Raw genomic sequence first — 19586 nt, 5'->3', positions numbered from 1 at the left:
ATCAGTCAATGAAGTAATTGAGTGTTTATTCTATGGCAAAGAGCATTTTATATCATTTTGTCTCCGAATACTTGTTGATAAAAGGGTCTAGTTTTTTTGGTTAAAATTCTGCTATTGCAATGAGCATTTTAATTCGTTATTTTGTACACAGAATATATCTTACTTGAAAAAAAAAAACGTTAAGTCAAACAGTTTTTGACAACTTCATAAAGTTTTTATAGCTTTATTTCAATTCATAAACCTTAATTTTCTTATATTCACTACAAACATAGTAAACCTGCATCTGTTTATTTATGGCTAAAAAGATTGGTTTCTGCACACAATCGAAAATTCTAATAGCCTCTCCAGTGTAGGACAGTATGTGGATGTTTTCACTCTCTGTACCAGCAACAAAAATGTTATCATCACTATCCCTTTCTAGTCCATATGGAAGTTTCAGATTAGATGCTTTGTATTCCCAAAGAGCATCACCCTCTTCATTTATCGCAGTAACTGTGTGCTTTTCCTTGTTGCTGTATATAAGATTAACACGATTCAACCCAAGAAGGTGTACAACACGTTTCCCTGTTTTGTATTCTTTAAGTCTTTCCCCACTTGAATCGATCTTTATAATTTTGTCTCCACATGCCAAATAGAACACCCCATTTCTGCAAGTTATTCCATAAACGTCAATATTTAATTTAATGCTTCTTTTTTCTGAGTAATCAGAAGAAGAGAAAACCTTAATAGATTTTGTGCCAAGGCAAGTAATAAACAACTCAGTTCCATATTCAGCTGCTGCAAAAGGATCACTAAGTCCTGCAATAGTTTTTATGCATGTCAAACCATTATCATAAATATTACACCCACCATTTGAGAGATGATTTGCAACAATAAATGAACCATTTGAAAGAAAAGTTCCGCTGCAAATATTAACATTGGACGGGCTAAATTCTCTTTTCAAAGACAGTTCCTTTTCGTACCCAGGAAAGACATCTGGTTCAAATTCAAGGGTTTCTATCTGTGATAGACTTTTCAAGTCTTTAATTTGTTTCAACAATTCGGATCTATTTTCTAATATGCTGATATTTTTCTCTTTAAAATGAAAACAATTCATCTGGTCTTGAGTGGCCCTTGCTGAGTAATATTCCATCAATAATTCAACATCACCACCCTTCACAATGGCTCTTTCAATCTTATCACCACAAGACTTTGAACATTGAACTCCGTCAGCAACAATCTCTATACTTTTCCTTAATTTTTCTTTATTTTGTTTTCCTATTACAGAAATGTCTTGTAAAAGCTCATTTTTAAGCTTCTCCAAATGATCAACTATAGTATTGAACTCCTTTTCTGCTTTTTCCGTGATGTCATCCACAGTATCTTCTATTTCAGTAACGTTTTTCTCTTGCCTAGCCTTGGAACCTATGAGTTTCTTCTCCAGATTCCTCACGTCATTTAACAGACCGCCAAGTTTACCACTTTCTCTTAAATTTGATGCAGCTATTTCAACAGTATCAACACTTTCACATTTTCTGTGCTCCGTGCTTACACACATTGTACAGCATAGTTTTTCGTGATCGTTGCAAAATAATTCTATCTCTCTGTTTTTGTGATTTGAACAGGTTAAGTTTGAAACCGATTCGGGAACAATGCTTGATGACTTTATTTCACTGAGAAGGTACAGTCTATGGTCCTTCGTGACCAAACCTTTCTTATGACATTTTGTACAAACTTGACATAAATTTTCCATACACGTGGCACAATAGGCGGAAGCTTCTTCTTCCTCGTTATCCCTAAGACAGGACTCGCAATTCAGCTGATCGCCTTTCTCAATAATTTTTTCCAAAAGGTTATTCACAGGGAACAAGTTTACCAATTCTTCGGGCTTATCAAAAGTGCCTTTACAAGGAATGTACTCACGGCATAATGGACAGTTAAATCCCAAACGTGGTTCCGTAGACGCGCAAATGCTGACAATATAGGACGATAAACAACTTTGACAAAACGAATGAGAACAAGGAAGGTACCTGGGTTTTTTAAACTTCTCGAAGCATATTGAGCAAAGAGTCACATCCTCAACGATTGGAATGTCTTTTAGCGGCGTTGCCATAGTTTGAATACGTTGAAATCAAATCGTATGTTTAGAAACAGTCGAACAGGAAGCGAATCCTATATAGTATGGGAACGCGTGTTCTGAGTATTTCATCCTGATGTCGGCCAACATTTAAACAGTCACTAATGATGCATAGGTTTATTCTGAGGACACTGAATTTGTAGCGAGTGCGAACTATCCGTTATTTTGCCTGAACACCCCCACCACCAGTAGAAACAAAGCATGATACATGTCATGTACATATGCATATCAGAACAGAATTGTACACCTTGTTAAAGAAATATTGCGCTGGTTTATATTATTTATTTCAGAGATCTGAAGCTCAGATCTAGCTGATAATAATTAATATCCTTGATGCGTTTGGTGCGATTGACAAGACATTTATTTAGCTATAGATATGCGTACTAAAAGTAATAAATTGAATAACCTTGAAAGATTTAATTTCTTAATTTGATGAATATTACACATAAATACCAAAAATTTCTAGCCTTTAATACCTCACCAATCAAAAAAGCTAGTTCACTAGCGAGGCAGAATAAGTTCCATATATACTATCTGCTACACTTTACAAACGTTATGAATTTGATCAATGTTTCTGATCTTCAATTTTTTCCTTAAAGAAATGAAATGTTAGATACTTAGTAATCATATGTATATGTATACAGGATTGCAAACTTAATTTTTTTTTAATTACAAACATTAAAATGATTGACCTTTCTTAACTTAATATTTATATCAAGCATTAATTACTTTCCGTGAATTCAATCTTCAAAGGAGTCTTACGATATTCCAGAATAATTATACTTTCATGTAAATTAGTTGAATCTGATTCGTGGAGAAACATTTGTTGAAAAACACTTTTACCCGCTGAATGATGAAGCCACGCCCTCCAGCGTAGCAACAGTTAACATTGCTTTACGACGGGTGATGTTCCAAAAATAGAATTTATGCGCGCAAGGTTACTGTTATGTGTATTTGTATAAACATTCAGTATAATATAATAAATATTGTAGTTGGGTGTAACATTAAAAATTTTCACCCCTCGAAAATGGTTTTCTTGGGGTGAAAATTTTCAATGTTACACTCAACTGCATGCAATAATTATATAATGTTATATCTTTATGAAAGACAAGAAAAGGTAAAACGCATGCATTTGAAATAACAGCGCTCATTACGGACTTACAATTACAAAATCGTATTTCAAATATTATAATGCTTGTGTAATACTTTGGGCAAGTATGTTCACCAAGTCTATACACTGTAAAAAATGTGTTTACAATTCAAACACTTTTCTAAACACTTTCTTGTCACCTCCTTTTTTATATGTTTAATTTCTAAACATGTAAAATTCCTAAACATGTCTTAGAAAGTGTTTAGAATTTAAACATATCTAAACACATAAACACAAGTGTTTAAATTCTAAACACATAACAGCAGATGTGTTTAAAATCTAAACACATCATAAGTTTAATTTGTACCTGCAGAAAAAGCATATGTTTTTTTAAATGCGCATAATTGTCAAAATTTTCAAAATATGTAACCAATATTAATTATTTTCCATAAAGCCATTGAACGTTGGGATATGTATTTAATTATACAATGCAATGGTCACTGTGCGATGTACATGTACTTAATTTACACAAATAATGTAGGAGATAGAACTGAATAGATTTGATTAGTCTCAACAATTCAATCAGAATGACACATAATTTATAACGTACACATAGATAACAAACTTTTAATCTTCAAAATTATTAAGAAAATAATATTAAGCTAACAATTTAATATCAAAACTTCATTGAATATTTCTAAAAGGCTTTATTACAGAATTGTTAAACTAAAAATACAAAATATATATTTATATACATGTATATATTTATTATAATCATTATATTTTGAATCGGCTGCAGAGTTTTCCTCATGTCAATAACAAAATATCAAATTTTATGAACTTTCAGCAAGTCCCAAAGCACCTCATATTATAATCTATATCCCATCAATAACTGCCAGAAAGTAACCCATTTCGAATGCACGAGGATAATTGTAAACACTGTCGAATTAGCACAGTAGTCTTCAACAAATGAAGTTTCAAAGTGTTGATTATGGAACAACAACATTGCACTTGAAGATGAGACCAGGTACTCTGATACGTGTATTTTGAGTTCGATCTGGACTACGTACGGTGCCTGTAGGAAAGAAAGCCAGATTTTAGAAAAAGTACACTATCACTGATATTTTACATTACTTAGAAAAACAAAACTTCAAATTTTAGTGAAACTACACAGATATAAATATAGATGTTTTTAATGACATTTAATATTATTTCTTCTCCTTCAAGTCTATGAACGAATTCAAAATATCCCAAGTCAACTTTATTTGCGTTGCTCATCGTGGTTAATTAATGCAAAGAAGAAGAAAACAAACCTTTAATGTATTGCAGCAACAAGATGCCCTTTCACGTATTTCACTATTTCATCATGGTTATCCCTTGAATTGGGTTGTCATAACTCTCATTGATACATCACCATAGCTTGTTGCGTTTTCTTTGTTTACATAGCCGCTCAAATTAACATTCAAATATAGGTGTGTCATTTCCGGGACGATAACTCTGTACTTTACAGTAAAACGTGTTTAATTTCTAAACGCGTTTAGATATAAAACATCTTTAGACATAAGTGTTTAGTTGTTAAACACAATACTAAACACGTTTAGATCTAAACATGTAATAGAAGTGTTTATTTCCTAAACACAATTTTTACAGTGTACTTAATACATGAACAGCTTTCCAAAGTGAAGGAACGTTTGCATTTGCCTCGTTGTGAAAAAAAGCTACATGATTGCAGGGTGTTAAGTGATGGCTTCGGGTATCAACTTCGACGAAATGACAGTGTGTTCAATCTGTTTTGAAAAGTTCAAAATTCCGCGTTATCTACCATGCACACATTCGTTTTGTCATGGTTGTTTATCATCCAATATCCTTAGCGCGTGCAAGGCTACGGAACCTCGTCTGGGTTTTAATTGCCCATTATGTCGTACTTACATTCCTTGTATTGGCCAAACTAATAGGCCTGAGGAGTGGGCGGAACTTTTTCCTGAGAATGATGTTTTGGAAAAATTATCAGTTAATTCAGAAATTACATTTTGTCAGGCATGTTTGCGGGAGAACGAAGAGGAGAATGCGACCGATTTTTGTTTATACTGCGTGGAACAGTTGTGCAAAATATGTACAAAAAGTCATAGAAGAGGTTTGACAACGCGTGATCACGTGATAATTCCACTGAAAGAGATGAATGGGATGAATCTTACACCAAAAGCTGTCCATGAGAACATTTGTGCAAAACATGGAGATAAGAAGTTAGAGTTATTCTGTAATGATCACGAAAAGCTGTGCTGCACGATGTGTGTTAGCTTGGAACATAGGAAATGTGACAGTTTTGACACCGTGGACAAAACTGCAGAAACTGTAAGGAAATTACTGAATGATAAGGCTGATAAATTATTGGAGGATGTGCAAATTCTAGAAAACAAATTATCTGATGCAAAATGGGAGCAAGAAAGGTTTGTCATACAACTAGACGCCAGTGCAGATCGCAGTACGGAGAACACTGAAAAAACCTTCAACGATGCTATTGATCACCTGCAATGCTTAAAGAATGATTATCTAACAAAAATGTCCAAAGCTGTAAAGAAAAGCAAAGAGGAATGTGAAAAATGCTTAGAAGCTTTCACGGATGGCATTCAGTGCGCAAATTTCTGTAACACCTTCCATTTTAACTTGATCAATTCCATTTGATCAAAAGCTCTGTATGGTTGTTAAGTACAAAAAAGACAACTGAAATCTATGCATACTTTAAACACTTTATTTTCCAATTCTTACCAAATGCTTGATAAAGAAACCATTATATATCTGGCATGTCTTAACAACTGTTTGTTAAGAACACGAAAAATAAGCTGAAGGAATTCTTAAGTAATTGCTTGTTAAATAAAATTAAGTAAAACTGTTACACTTTTATACAGAGTTTTAACAACTGTTTGTTAAGACTACCCAAAGAATTCCACAAGATATATTCTTAACAACTGGTTGTTAGAAATGCAATGGAAGACAAACAGAATAAAGTCTTAACAATTGCTTGTTAAGAATACCAAAAGAATTTCACAAGGTATATTCTTAACAACTGGTTGTTAGGAATGGAAAGGAAGTCAAACGGAATAAAGTCTTAACAACTGCTTGTTAAGAATACCAAAAGAATTTCACAAGGTATATTCTTAACAACTGGTTGTTAGGAATGGATAAGAAGTCAAACAGAATAAAGTCTTAACAACTGCTTGTTAAGAATACCAAAAGAATTTCACAAGATATATTCTTAACAACTGGTTGTTAGAAATGCAATGGAAGACAAACAGAATAAAGTCTTAACAACTGCTTGTTAAGAATACCAAAAGAATTTCACAAGATATATTCTTAACAACTGGTTGTTAGAAATGGAAAGGAAGTCAAACGGAATAAAGTCTTAACAACTGCTTGTTAAGAATACCAAAAGAATTTCACAAGATATATTCTTAACAACTGGTTGTTAGAAATGGAAAGGAAGTCAAACGGAATAAAGTCTTAACAACTGCTTGTTAAGGGTGCTAGAAGTAGGTCCATGGAATCCTTTTAAAATTTGCTAGAAAACCGGGATAAAAATTGACAATTGACAATCAATTAAAATTATTAAGCAAATATAGCACATACAGGTTTAATGAAATATTCTTTTCTTAACAACTAGTTGTTAGAGGACCAAGGCTAGACAACTCAGGAAACATTGGGAAAAATGTCTTAATTTAACTTTTTAATAAAAAGATTAGGAGTATGTTCAAGATATTTTCTTAAAAACTGCTTGTTAAGAAAGCTATGTTTCAATTAATGCAATTCTTTTAAAACCCTAATAAATGGTTGTTAAGAATATCGTAGATTCCTGAATAAGTCTAAACCCTAACAACTGCTTGTTAAGAAAATCTTAAATAGCTTCTAGAAAGTCTTAACCTTAACAATTGCTAATTAAGAATATCTTAGATAGCTTCCTGAAAATGTCTTAGCAACTAGTTGTTAGAATAACAAGGGAAGTTAATTCAGAAAACTTTAAAGGAAAACAACTTTTTAACAACAGTTTGATAAGAAATTCATTATTAAATTTATATGTTTATAACATGTGATAACAGTTACTTGCTAAGAAAATAAGTCTGAAAAAAGATTTATTTGCAAGTCTTAAACGCCCATTGCTTAAATTATACCGGTAATATAAAAAGTAAATATCTTTAACAAGTGGTTGTTAGAGAGCTAAGAGAAGGCAATTCAGATAAATTTAAAGAAATTTTGGCAATTTTCTGTGTGTCTTTTTAGTTTAGTATTAATAAATTCATATTAATATTAGACATAAATTGTTCATCGAGTTTTCCTAAAAAAGTCTTGCAGTAGGTTTACTTGTTCTTCTCTATTACTCCCAAGTATTCAACAACTGCCACAGTGTAATATTCTATTCCTCTTCTGTAATACCCTGTAAAAAATATACATCATTTGAGTGGTAAAATTCATATTCTTTGATATTTTTTCTATATATTGTCAAATAAACCATTAATTGAATTTTTACATTCACCAAACAAATTTATTACATTTGTGCATAATACTGGACAGATTTAGGCAGAGAAGTGTGATGGGGTAAACATGAAATTTGACCTCAGATACTTAAAAAAAAGGTAAGAACTATGAATAATAAACTGCATTTTGGTATCTTTATTTTTTTCTAAAAATGTGGCAAAATGAGCCAGTACTTCCTAATGGAAACATATCCAATAAAAGAGGTTAGGACAAGTCCCAGAGATGAGTAAACCAAGACCCTGCAGGATATCCCCCCCCCAAATATTTCTCATAGACGTTAAGCAGCCATAATTGCCATCAGATTTGTTCCCTTTTCCAGACTTTGTGTATTGCAAAAAGTCTTTATCTAAGCAATTAATACCATTGTCATTTGCTGGACAATATTAAAAAAAATTCACATTGTACAATTTCAAATTAGTTTTCATTACTTTATACCGGATTTATTTTGAAAGAGGCTAGACAAAAGGATAATTTTATCCAAGACTGAGCAATTAAATTCCTTTGCTTAATTCCCAAGAGATCTAGATAACATCTGCCTGATCAGAGATGCTCTACCAGTTAATTCCTCACAGGAAACTCATTAATTTATCTCTAATTCAACATCTAATTTGTTATTAAAATTCTTCTTGACTACTGCTTGATAATTACACCAATGTGGAATTTCTCTCTCGTTTTTGACACAAACAAAACATTATTATATTTGTTAAAAATTGTTGTAAAGTTAGCAATGAGAAAAAACTGTGTATTTTCTTGATGAAACATTTTTTAAATATCTGCAATATTCTTACATCTTTTTGGACTGTATAATTTAAAATGTAAAGACATACATATATATATATTTAAATTTTGCCTTAAATGAAGGTCAAAGTGCCCTTTAAATAGGATGCGACAAACCCTCTATTTAAGATGCATCAAATGGTCGAGTACATGTATTACGGTTCTTGGTCTAATAGTTATCTAGTAATGAGACGGACAGGATTTTCCCCTTTCTTGACAATAACATCTTAATTAAAGGTCACAATGACCTATTTTTAGAGTGAAACACACCTTTTACACAAGATGTACCAGCTGACAAAGTTTGTTAATTTTATGCTCATAGTATAAAAATTATGAGCCGGACACGAAAAAGTAAACAGACAGACATATGGACAAACATGAACGCCATAACAAAATATGCCCTGCCTTAAGATGAGCGTATAAAATTATAATTCTCAGGCAGATTATTATTTCAAATATCCTCATTCAATTGACAAAATGAAAGCTTTATTACAGCAGAAGAAAAGAATTATGACATCTTAGTGAACCAGTTGCTGCGTAAAAAATCGTCCATTTGACAATTTTGAAGAAGTCAATAGAAATAGCAGTTTAATATTGTTTCTTTACCACTTTAGGGCGTAAAGTCACTTTGTATAATAGTTCCTGTAACGAATTCCATTTATAGGGTATGAAATACACTGTAGATTAATTACATGATGCGTTGAAATGCTTTACCTCACAAAGACCAATCATTTTTCATATGAACGTAATTTGTTAATATGTTTTAAAAATCAAAGCATAGATTTATATGGCACCACTTCCTATTATTATATTATGACAATGAGACTTGATTTGGCAGATTTTTCTTTAAAAACTTGTATTGTTTAATATGAGGAAATATTTGTCCAGTCCTATCTTTTCTCTGTGTCATGATAACAGATCTAAGAGTCCGTTATATATAAAGATTACCTAATATCGAGAGAGAGAGAGAGATTACCTTAGGTTTTTAATCTTAGTCGATGCCATCTAGTATAACATAAATTCGATCGTTTTTTTAAAACTCTACAAGACAATCCCATTCTTTCATTCACTGCTTCATATTCTTTTAGGGTATCAGAATCTGTAACCAAAATTATACATTTATTACGAGATATATCAATGAATCATTACATTTCATTGTTATTTAGTAAATGGATTAGTTCCGGTTGACAGTGAAGAATATCGGTACTTCGATTTCATTTTGAGTGAGGAGAAGTCCAACGAATATTATTTTTTAGGTGGCCTTATTAAATATGCGAGGAAAGAGTAAGCGCGGCTGAGGGAGACAGATGATGTTTACTTGAAAGCATAGTTAGCATACTGAATAATTTATCTATTTATGAAAAAAAAACTTTACACATCAATTATTTAAACACACACACACAACACACACGGTGATTATTCTGAGTACCTATTCCGGGCATATTGAATACATATTCACACGTTTGTTAGGTATCAATGAAACAAAAACAAAATTTCAAATTATCAAAACCAGTCCACAAGATAGAGAAATTCGACGTGATTCACCCGTTGGTTACCGACGATTGCTTTTCCTTTTCGTAGAATTTCCCACAACCGTCAACGGACGAGTTCATTGGTTACTGTTGAAAGGTGAAACAGGTTAATCTTTCGTCGGTAACACAGTGTATTGATCTGACTACTCTATTCCAGTTTACATATAACAACAATTTTGGTTATATTTTAATATTACAAAGTCGTAAATTCTTTCCCTGTCATAGAACTATTATTAATTACTCGGGCTGTATTCGATAAAACATAATTCATAAGTTTTACGGATTATCATCGCATGCCGATTTTTTGGTAAATTTCTATTTTAAAGGAAATAATAGAAAAGCGAAGATGATGAAAAAAAGAACAAATGACTGGAATTTGATGTACCAATTTTAATCGATTTGACGGATTTTTTTCGGGGGGGGGGGGGGTGTCTCATTTCAGAAAGAAACTTAATACTGGTGTAATAGATCAAATTTTGCTATGCATGTCTTTAGGATATACATATTAAATGTAAGTGAATTGAATAATATAAATACATGTAGCATATAAAAATACGTTCATGGAAAAGCGATCTGCTTAAAACGGGCGGGTTCAACAGAAAATAATGCTTCCATGGATATTCCTGAAATATACTGAATAAAAATAACTTTTAAAAGACGTGTGTCCGTAAAAGAATAATTGATGAAATTTTAAGTTTTGTATGATGTTAAAAGGTTACTAAAAATTCTTAACTCTTTCTTATATTTATCAAGCACGTGAAAATACTTATTAGCCTATTTCTTACTTTAGATTTTGAATATTAATGACACTTCTTTGTAACTACTTTCTACAGCTTGAGTATTTCTGACATTTTGTCAATTTAAAATTAGAAAAGCGGCATTTGTGAAAATAATTTTAAAACAGGGCAGTTAGCAGTGTCTTTTCTATCTACACAGTTGTTATTATCCCTTGAACCATTATTCATTACATGTGTGTACTCCGTGATGCGAACAGAACGATGGTTGCGGATTAAATTATATTAATGGGAAAAATCAGCCTTACTACTTCTTGTTATATGGACACTGATAAAAATAACCTCAAGGGTAAGGAATGGATTAACAATTGCTCATTCGACACATCTCGGCTGTTTCATGTCAGTAACGCCGGGAATTATCCGAAGTTATCGAATGCGCAATCAAAAATTCTCGTCACACATTCAGTCTAGATATCTTCATAATGTGGAAGCTCAGAGATTTAAATAAAACGGCATACTATAGGATTTTAAAAATTCAATTCAGTTGATAATTAATCAATTAAAACTTACAGGAAAATAAATTTTCGATTAAAAAAATTCATTAAGTACATACAATGTTGGTATAATTTAGAAGAAATGCCGGTCCTGTTAGTCTTAACGTTACGATTTTCCAGTATTAAAGGACCAAAAATATGTATATATATTCACCCTTTTACAGGTTTTTTTTTATCATTATTTCTCATTTGTTTAATACATGTATGCTGAACATTTAACTTTTTAACATTCAATCATTCTTTAAAACTTAAATACTTTGTACAAATGGCACATGCTTTTTAAGTCAAAATCATATATCTTACTTAGTCCTGAATTGACAGTTTCACTTGAATGCAAAAGATCTTCATCTTCAATACATGTTTTTCTCGATCTGCAACAAAATGTTTGAATGAGTATTTAACTTCCGCTCCTTTATTTCTGCGCATGTCAAACAGTTATTCTTAATTTGATTGGTGATTTTTGGGGATATAGCCAATCGAATTCGAATACGCTATTGAGGGCAAATATTTCGATTTCCAGTGATATGTTTCAGCCATTCTACAATTATGCCGACGGATTTTTTGTTAATTTTTTTTTTATTATAAAGAAGATCCCACAAATTGCGACGCAAAGTAGACTCCCTCTTTGTAGGAAGCAGTGATACTGATGACAAGGACATAGAAGTTACTGTTGACGATCAAAGTAAGTGAATCTAATCTATTTACATACAATAATTACATATTACCTAATGTGAAGATGGTTGTACTATAAACGGCCAGTAGATGGTATTTTAATGTTTGCGAGTGTGGGTGTGTGGGTGTGAGGGTGTCTGTGTGTGTGAGAGAGAGGGTGTGGGATTGTGTGGGAGGTTGCTTAGGTGTGTGTGTGTGTGTGTCAACTTGAAATTCTACAGTTTTTTTTTTCATTAAAGCTTAAAAGAATTGCACACAAAAAAATACCAGTAAAGTTATTCCTTTTCTATCACCTTAACATATAAGTCCATTTTAATTCGAAGTGCACAGTTCAAGTTTCCTATGAAATTATATACATGTATTGGCACTAAGCACCACAGACTTTTTATGAGCCTCGACACCTTTTTTGCCTACTGAGTTGAACATGATTTCAAATTTATTACTTGACCCCACCCCACCCACCGCCGAAAAATCAAGAATCTAATTACCACGTAACATGACGACTTTATTATTTTTCAAACGTCTAAACTTACTTCTCCCTTTTCAGAAAACCTCCCCATCTTACTCTAAATGTGCAGATACATGTAAAACACTAATCACCAGAATTTTCCCCTAGTTTTACGTCGAAACAAGGCTGAAGCAAAATACCTTACGAATTCCCCTTTGAATCAATGGCGTGTCAGCCCGAAACAGGGACAGAAGTGTTTGTCAGCTGTTCCTGGGGTGATTGCAATGCATTGATTTTTCCAACAGATTTTCAAATTTCTTGTGTAAAAAAAATGGTAGTTCATGATAAGGATTGAAGTGATATATCGCGATATGAAATTTTTTGCTATACCCATTCCTATTTTTTATACATGAAAAGCATGCTCATTGTTAACTAAAACAAGTCATTATATGTACTGGTAGATATTATTGCCAGGCGCGGATCCAGGAATTTTTTCCGGGGGGTGGACCCCCCGTCCACCCCATTCAAAAAAAACCTTTTCCATCCAAGAAATATATTTTTAAAAAAACAGACAAACAAACAGACAAAAAAAAAGAAAAAGAAAAAACTCAACTCTTTTCCCAAACGTGAAAAACCTATTTCGTGAAGGGGGGGGGGGGGGGTCGTTGACATTTAAAGCTTCATACCTATGACTTTTCATACCCATTTCACATAGATAGCTATGACTTTTCATACCAATTTCACATAGATCCGCGTTTTCGAGGAGGGATCTTTTTTTTTTGGGGGGGGGGTCCAAGGTCAATTTTACTTGGTATAGTATATATATTTAATAACTCTGCAAATTCCAGGGCCCCCCCCCCCTTCTAGATCCGTGCATGATTGCGCAGTGTGATTAGGTCAAGTAATGACCTGTGGCCTGTGAAAATGAACATTTTGCTATCTGCATGTATATATCATAGAGATATACTACAAATCTATATATAAAGTAATGTTTTTAAAAAAATGTAAACAGGAGTACTTCTTCCACGACGTTTGTTTTAAATTATCTATTTAAAATGATAAATTAACATCTAAAGCTCTACAATTTTGCTAAGACGATGTCCTAAATTTTGATAATGTGGTACAACCTGAAGCCTCAAAATTATTTAAGCTTGATCCCTCATGAACTAAAGAGATTTTAATGAATCGATGAACTATCTAATTTACTTTTACATAAAAAAAAATAGAAATTAAAAGATATCTTACCTTAATGTATAGAGAACGTTCGGAGATTTCAACAGAACACAGGATAATAGAATTTCTGAAAGAGTGTAAGTTTTCGCGGGAAATGTTACCATGTTAATCTTATTTTGCATACGATGGGCTGGCTGAAGCCTGTCATTAATTTCTACCAATGGCAGCACTACAATCATTTCGACGGTCGCCTTTAACTTGTTTAGACAGATGTCCGAAACACTCATCACAGACATCAAAGGGTCAGATTTTCCTAACATTGAATAGCCTGGTACTCCGCCAATAACTGTTACTTTTTCCTCGCATAATTGACATCGCATAAAATGCTAGAATCTGAAAGACGTACTTAAAATATTTTAATAAAAATATATTTGGGTTTAAATAAACGATTTCTCAAGGAATAGGAAATCTTGTTACGCTAAAACTTTATCATTTACCATCAGTGTATAAATATAAGATCAGATTTATCTAAAATAAGTCCTTTAGATAAACGCAGTCTTCCTGTGGGTTAATTAACGAAAACACTGAGATTTATTTTCTGCATTTTAAAATGTACAATGAGTTAAGATCCGCTTTATTTCACACCATAAGAAATACATGTAATAAATGAATATTAGCCCTTGATATTATCCTCCATGAGGACCCATTTGTGGGCCGCCTAAATAACAAACATTTTAAAGCTTTGCACAAGTAAATCTAAAATAAAATGAAAAGATTTTGATGATTTTGATGATCATTTCTCTTTCTTCTACAACCCTCTTCCCTCTGCAATATTTTTCTGTTCTTATAAACCATTTCATACCCCGCACTCTAAAGATATTTATTTACATTTTTTGTGTAACGCGCATTTTTGTTTATATTCTTTGTATATAGGAGAGGACAATCTAACTTATAAAAATCTCAACTAATTACTGATAAAATATGTTGAAACTTTTTTTTACATGTAAAAGGGATAGGTTAAAATATATAACATGTAAAGTTTTGATAACTGTAAAATATATACATGTTACTGTTTGATGTGAGGAATTTCTACAGAATTAATGAATGTATTATTTTAATGATTTATTCATTATTAAACACGAGTTTAAACAAGATCCTTTATACTTACGTCTTCTAACAAAACATGTACATGCATTTTGCGACACCCGAGAATACAGTAGCGTGAAAGATCTATAATTTTTGTGACGTTCGTTACATACAACTTAAAGTTTCTTTATTAATGTTACATGCCACGTCAAAGCAACTGAGAATTTAATGATCATGCAATTTCAGCATTCTTGCAAGTTTCTAGTCAATTACTTTCAAAGTTCCATACTCATTGATAAATTCTCTCAAATTACCTAAGTGAATGAAAATAATGGATCATCTATTCGTTTTATAGCTCTACTGATAGTATCAAATACACGGTGTTTTCCCGAGTGGGAGCAAGTTGAAAGGGTTCATTTTCTACGGCTGATAAATATTCACTGTACCAACTTTCTAATTTCCTTGCTGTTGCTATGGGATGGGTAATAGTGAAGTATCTTTGGATCGAAGACTTTTCTTAACATATATTTCTTTATTTACCCGGCATAAAAAGTCATGAAATGACATGACACCCACATAAAATAAGCATGTTTTAATTTGACCAAACAAAAAATACTAGTATCTGTACATTTGTTATGAAAATATATATAATTATATATATTTAAAAAAAATGTGAATTGATTGATATAACGATTCAAAAGTTCAACATATGCACGATATTTTATTTTGTACCGGCGAAATCTGAAGAGTTCCTTTCAAAGATCACATATGCATTATATAATTCCAATTAAAAAAATTACATTCTCAAAGTGTCTAGATTTTTCCGTTTCCATGATATGCGCATTTTTCAAATTTGTATGTTTGGAAAAAAAAGTGGGGGAGAGGGGAATATTTGTTGGATAATTTAATACATAGGAATCAGTTTAAAAGAAAAAAAACGTTAGTTCATACACAATAACATTTAATTTATACAATGCTACGATGCCGTTGATATATTGATAATCTTTTAAAATATGAACAATGAAGTCAAACAAGGAGAAAATCTTGTGTTAAAAGTAGAATTAAACAGTCTATTCTAATGGAGACATGACCTCTAATGATAATAAATTCACTGAATAATAATTAGTATGCAAGTTTTGATTAACAGCCCCCCCCCCCCTTCCTGCCCTCCATTCACTTTTAAGTCATGATTCGTGATACCTTTACCAGAGATGGACAATTACTGTATTTATGTGTATCAATGTTACAGAAACAAATGTTTTGATCTACCCACCATAGGTCTCGAATCTCTTCTGAATTTTAATTTAAAAACAAACTTCGAATGTATCTGTATTTAGTGTATTTCATGGGCCCGGAGAGTTGACGAGTATTTTCATCTCTCTCTCTCTCTCTCTCTCTCTCTCCTTCACACTGTTTTTAAAATTCAAAATTCAAAATCCGTTGTTGAAAAGTTAAATGTATATCTCGTAATATGAATAGCAATTTTATCATGTTATACATGTATATATATATATATATTCATCATGTTAATTAATTTCGCATCTTTACTTGTAAAAATAACAAGTGCTAATTTTGCAAATCTCAACAGAACACACGTAAATGCGATTAAATAGAAGCACATTTTGAAATAGATGTATTTCTCTGGTGCAGCATTAGATCATGAGATGCAAAGTGTACTTTTCATTATACTAAATTGTTGTAAAGTTGTTATTTAGATTGCAAGATCACAATGCTCTAAATATCTATCTCACTGTGAACTCTTATCAAGAAACATTTACTACAGTTCGGGTGAAAAATCCTATCATACCGATGCGCTTTCGCGTACGGTCCCATGTGAAAGTGAAATAATGAGGCATTTCAAACACAAAGTGGTTTAATGAAATCCTGTTCTTTCTTCTCGTGATGACTGTTGTAAACGTGCGTGGTGCTTCTCCCCCGAAAGACTATAAATTACGTCCAGTCTATCAAATAACACTTTCTTCTGTAAAGACTGGAAAGTTAATAGTAAAATGTAACGAAATAGAGATATTGAGTTCTCTTTAAGAGTTTTCCAGAAAATAGTCTTTATGTAAAACAATAAATTATAAAATAAATAAATTATATTGAAATATTGACATTTAGTAGTGAATAACCACTAAACGTGCATTGTTGAAAGCAAATGGCTAAAACGCTTATGAAAAATTGAAAATTAACTAAACAAATCGGAAAATCCTGCAATTTTTTAAACTAAATCAAACGTAGCATTTATATAATATTTTATCTACGGGTAATGAAATTGTCAGAAGAAAAAAAAATACATGAAATGTTTTCAATTTCTTAAGTGATGCATGCATGTAAACTGGCACACCACGTTTCGGCAAAGCGAATTACCTTTTCACTAAAAATAAGTTACGATTCACCCACATGATGCAATTAACAGTATACTTAAACATGTAATCTATTGACCCGTCAAATGCACGAGAGAAGAAATTCAGCGTGTTTAGCGAACATTCTTATCTCTTTTAATTTCTTTTTATTTAGAATATTTCATGTCTGTAAAATAAAATTATACCAATATTATTCAGATTTGTGCTTTAAAGAGACGCATACGGTTACTTTAGCTGACGGCATTAAGATCGTGCCGACATACTGTTCATAAAATAAATGTTCATAAAATCGCATGGTGTTTATCGTTTCACTCTAAAATAAACACCGAAATATATTTTCCCCTTTATTTATTCCTTTTTATTTAATTCTTTATATCATATTAACTTACATTAGTGGTTTTTTAGCTCACCTGAGCCGAAGGCTCAAGTGAGTTCTGATCGAAATTTGTCCGTTGTCTGTCGTTGTCGTCGTTGTTGTAAACTTTTCACATTTTCATCTTCTTCTCTAGAACTACTGGGCCAATTTCAACAAAACTTGGCACAGAGTATCCTTGGGGGAAGGGGATTCAAATTTGTTCAAATGAAGGGCCACGTCCTCTTTCAAGGGGAGATAATAAAGAATTAGTGAAAAATTAATAGCATCTTTTAAAAATCTTCTTCTCAAGAACCACAGGACCAGGAAAGATGAAACTCATATGGAAGCATCCTCAGGTAGTGTAGATTCAAGTTTGTTCAAATCATGACCCCCGGGGGTAGGGCGGGGCCACAATGAAGGATCATATGTTTCATAGAAATATATAGGAAAAAAACTTTAAAAATCTTTTTCTCAAGAAAAGCAAAGCCATGATGATTAATATTTATAAGGAAGCATCCTCAGGTAGTGTAGATTCAAGTCTGTTCAAATCATGACCCCCGGAGGTAGGGCGGGGCCACAATGAAGGATCATAGGTTTCATAGAAATATAAAGGAAAAAAAATTTAAAAATCTTTTTCTCAAGAAAAGCAAAGCCATGATGAGTAATATTTATAAGGAAGCATCCTCAGGTAGTGTAGATTCAAGTTTGTTCAAATCATGACCCCCGGGGGTAGGGCGGGGCCACAATGGAGGATCAAATTTTACATAGAAATATGTAGGAAAAATCTTTAAAAATCTTCTTTTCAGGAGCAGCAAAGCCCTGATTGGTCATACTTATATGGAGGCATCCTCAGGTAGTGTAGATTCAAATTTATTCAAATCATGACCCCCGGGGGTAGGATGGGGCCACTATGGAGGATCAAATTTTTACATAGAAATATATAGGAAAAATTTTAAAAAATCTTCTTCTCAGGAACAGCAAAGCCCTGATTGATCATATTTATGTGGAAGCATCCTCAGGTAGTGTAGATTCAAGGTTTTTCAAATCAATACCCCTGGGGGTAGGGCGGGGCCACATTGGAGGATCAAAGTTTTACATAAAAATATATAGGAAAAACCTTTAAAAATCTTCTTCTAAAGAAAAGCAAAGCCATGATGAGTTATATTTATATGGAAGCATCCTAGGAAGTGTAGATTCAAGTTTGTTCAAATCATGACCCCCGGGGGTAGGGCGGGGCCACAATGGAGGATCATAGTTTTACATAGAAATATAAAGGGAAAAAAACTTTTAAAAACTTTTTCTCAAGAAAAACAAAGCCATGTTAAGTAATATTTATAAGGAAGCATCCTCAGGTAGTGTAGATTCAAGTCTGTTCAAATCATGACCCCCGGGGGTAGGGTGGGGCCACAATGGAGGATCAAAGTCTTACATAGAAATATATACAAAAAATCTTTAGAAATCTTCTTCTCAGGAACAGCAAAGCCCTAATTGGTCATACTTATATGGAAGCATCCTCAGGTAGTGTAGATTCAAATTTATTCAAATCATGACCCCCGGGGGTAAGGTGGGGCCACTATGGAGGATCAAAGTTTTACATAAAAATATATAGGAAAAATTTTAAAAATCTTCTCAGGAAAAGCAAAGCCCTGATTGATCATATTTATGTGGAAGCATCCTCAGGTAGTGTAGATTCTATTTTGTTCAAATCATGACCCCCGGGGGTAGGGCGGCGCCACAATGGAGGATCAAAGTCTTATATAGAAATATATAGGAAAATATCTACTTCTGGAGAACTGCAATAAATAAAAATGTATAGGAAAATATCTACTTCTGAAGAACTACATGTAACACATGTCACTATAATAAATAAACTACTACTACTACTACTACTACTACAGAAACATTTCTCTTTTATTGGGAAATCAAGCTGGCTTCTGCAAATATTTTTCCACTCAGGATCATTTATATTTGTATTCTAAAATAGAAATTTACAAATTATTGAAGAAATTATATTGTGCATTTATTGACTTTGAAAAAGCTTTGGATTCTTTCTGGCATATAGGTTTATGGAAGAAGATTTTGTAATATAGATGGAAAGTGTTTTAGAATAATTAAAAATATGTACAAAAATATCACGTCTGAAGAATTTTGTAATG

The 19586-nt window shown here is 32.5% G+C and overlaps 2 protein-coding genes across 2 annotated transcripts; one reads left to right on the top strand and one right to left on the bottom strand.

The window, feature by feature from the left end:
* Nucleotides 1–207: 207 nt before the first annotated feature.
* On the bottom strand, nt 208–2101 carry LOC133198734 (E3 ubiquitin-protein ligase TRIM45-like; the record flags this gene model as incomplete). The annotated part of the gene is made up of 1 exon (XM_061334745.1): nt 208–2101. A coding segment is annotated over one exon (1878 nt), but the record flags the coding sequence as incomplete, so codon positions are not given.
* A 2882-nt stretch (nt 2102–4983) lies between these two features.
* On the top strand, nt 4984–5888 carry LOC133198247 (uncharacterized). Its single transcript, XM_061334370.1, has one exon. The coding sequence runs from the start codon at nt 5382–5384 to the stop codon at nt 5886–5888; it is 507 nt and encodes a 168-aa protein (XP_061190354.1). The 5' UTR covers nt 4984–5381.
* Nucleotides 5889–19586: the final 13698 nt, after the last annotated feature.

The sequence above is a fragment of the Saccostrea echinata genome, unplaced genomic scaffold (genome assembly GCF_033153115.1).
Source record: "Saccostrea echinata isolate AGI-Se365-2 ecotype Australia unplaced genomic scaffold, CSIRO_AGI_Sech_v1 ptg000033l, whole genome shotgun sequence".
NCBI classification, from domain to species: Eukaryota; Metazoa; Mollusca; class Bivalvia; order Ostreida; family Ostreidae; genus Saccostrea; species Saccostrea echinata.
Note: the sequence above shows the minus strand (reverse complement) of the source record. Positions and strands in the feature narration are given on the sequence as shown.

Excerpts from the sequence above, each read along its gene's own strand:
- LOC133198247 (XM_061334370.1), top strand. The coding sequence starts at position 5,382 with ATGAATGGGATGAATCTTACACCAAAAGCTGTCCATGAGAACATTTGT.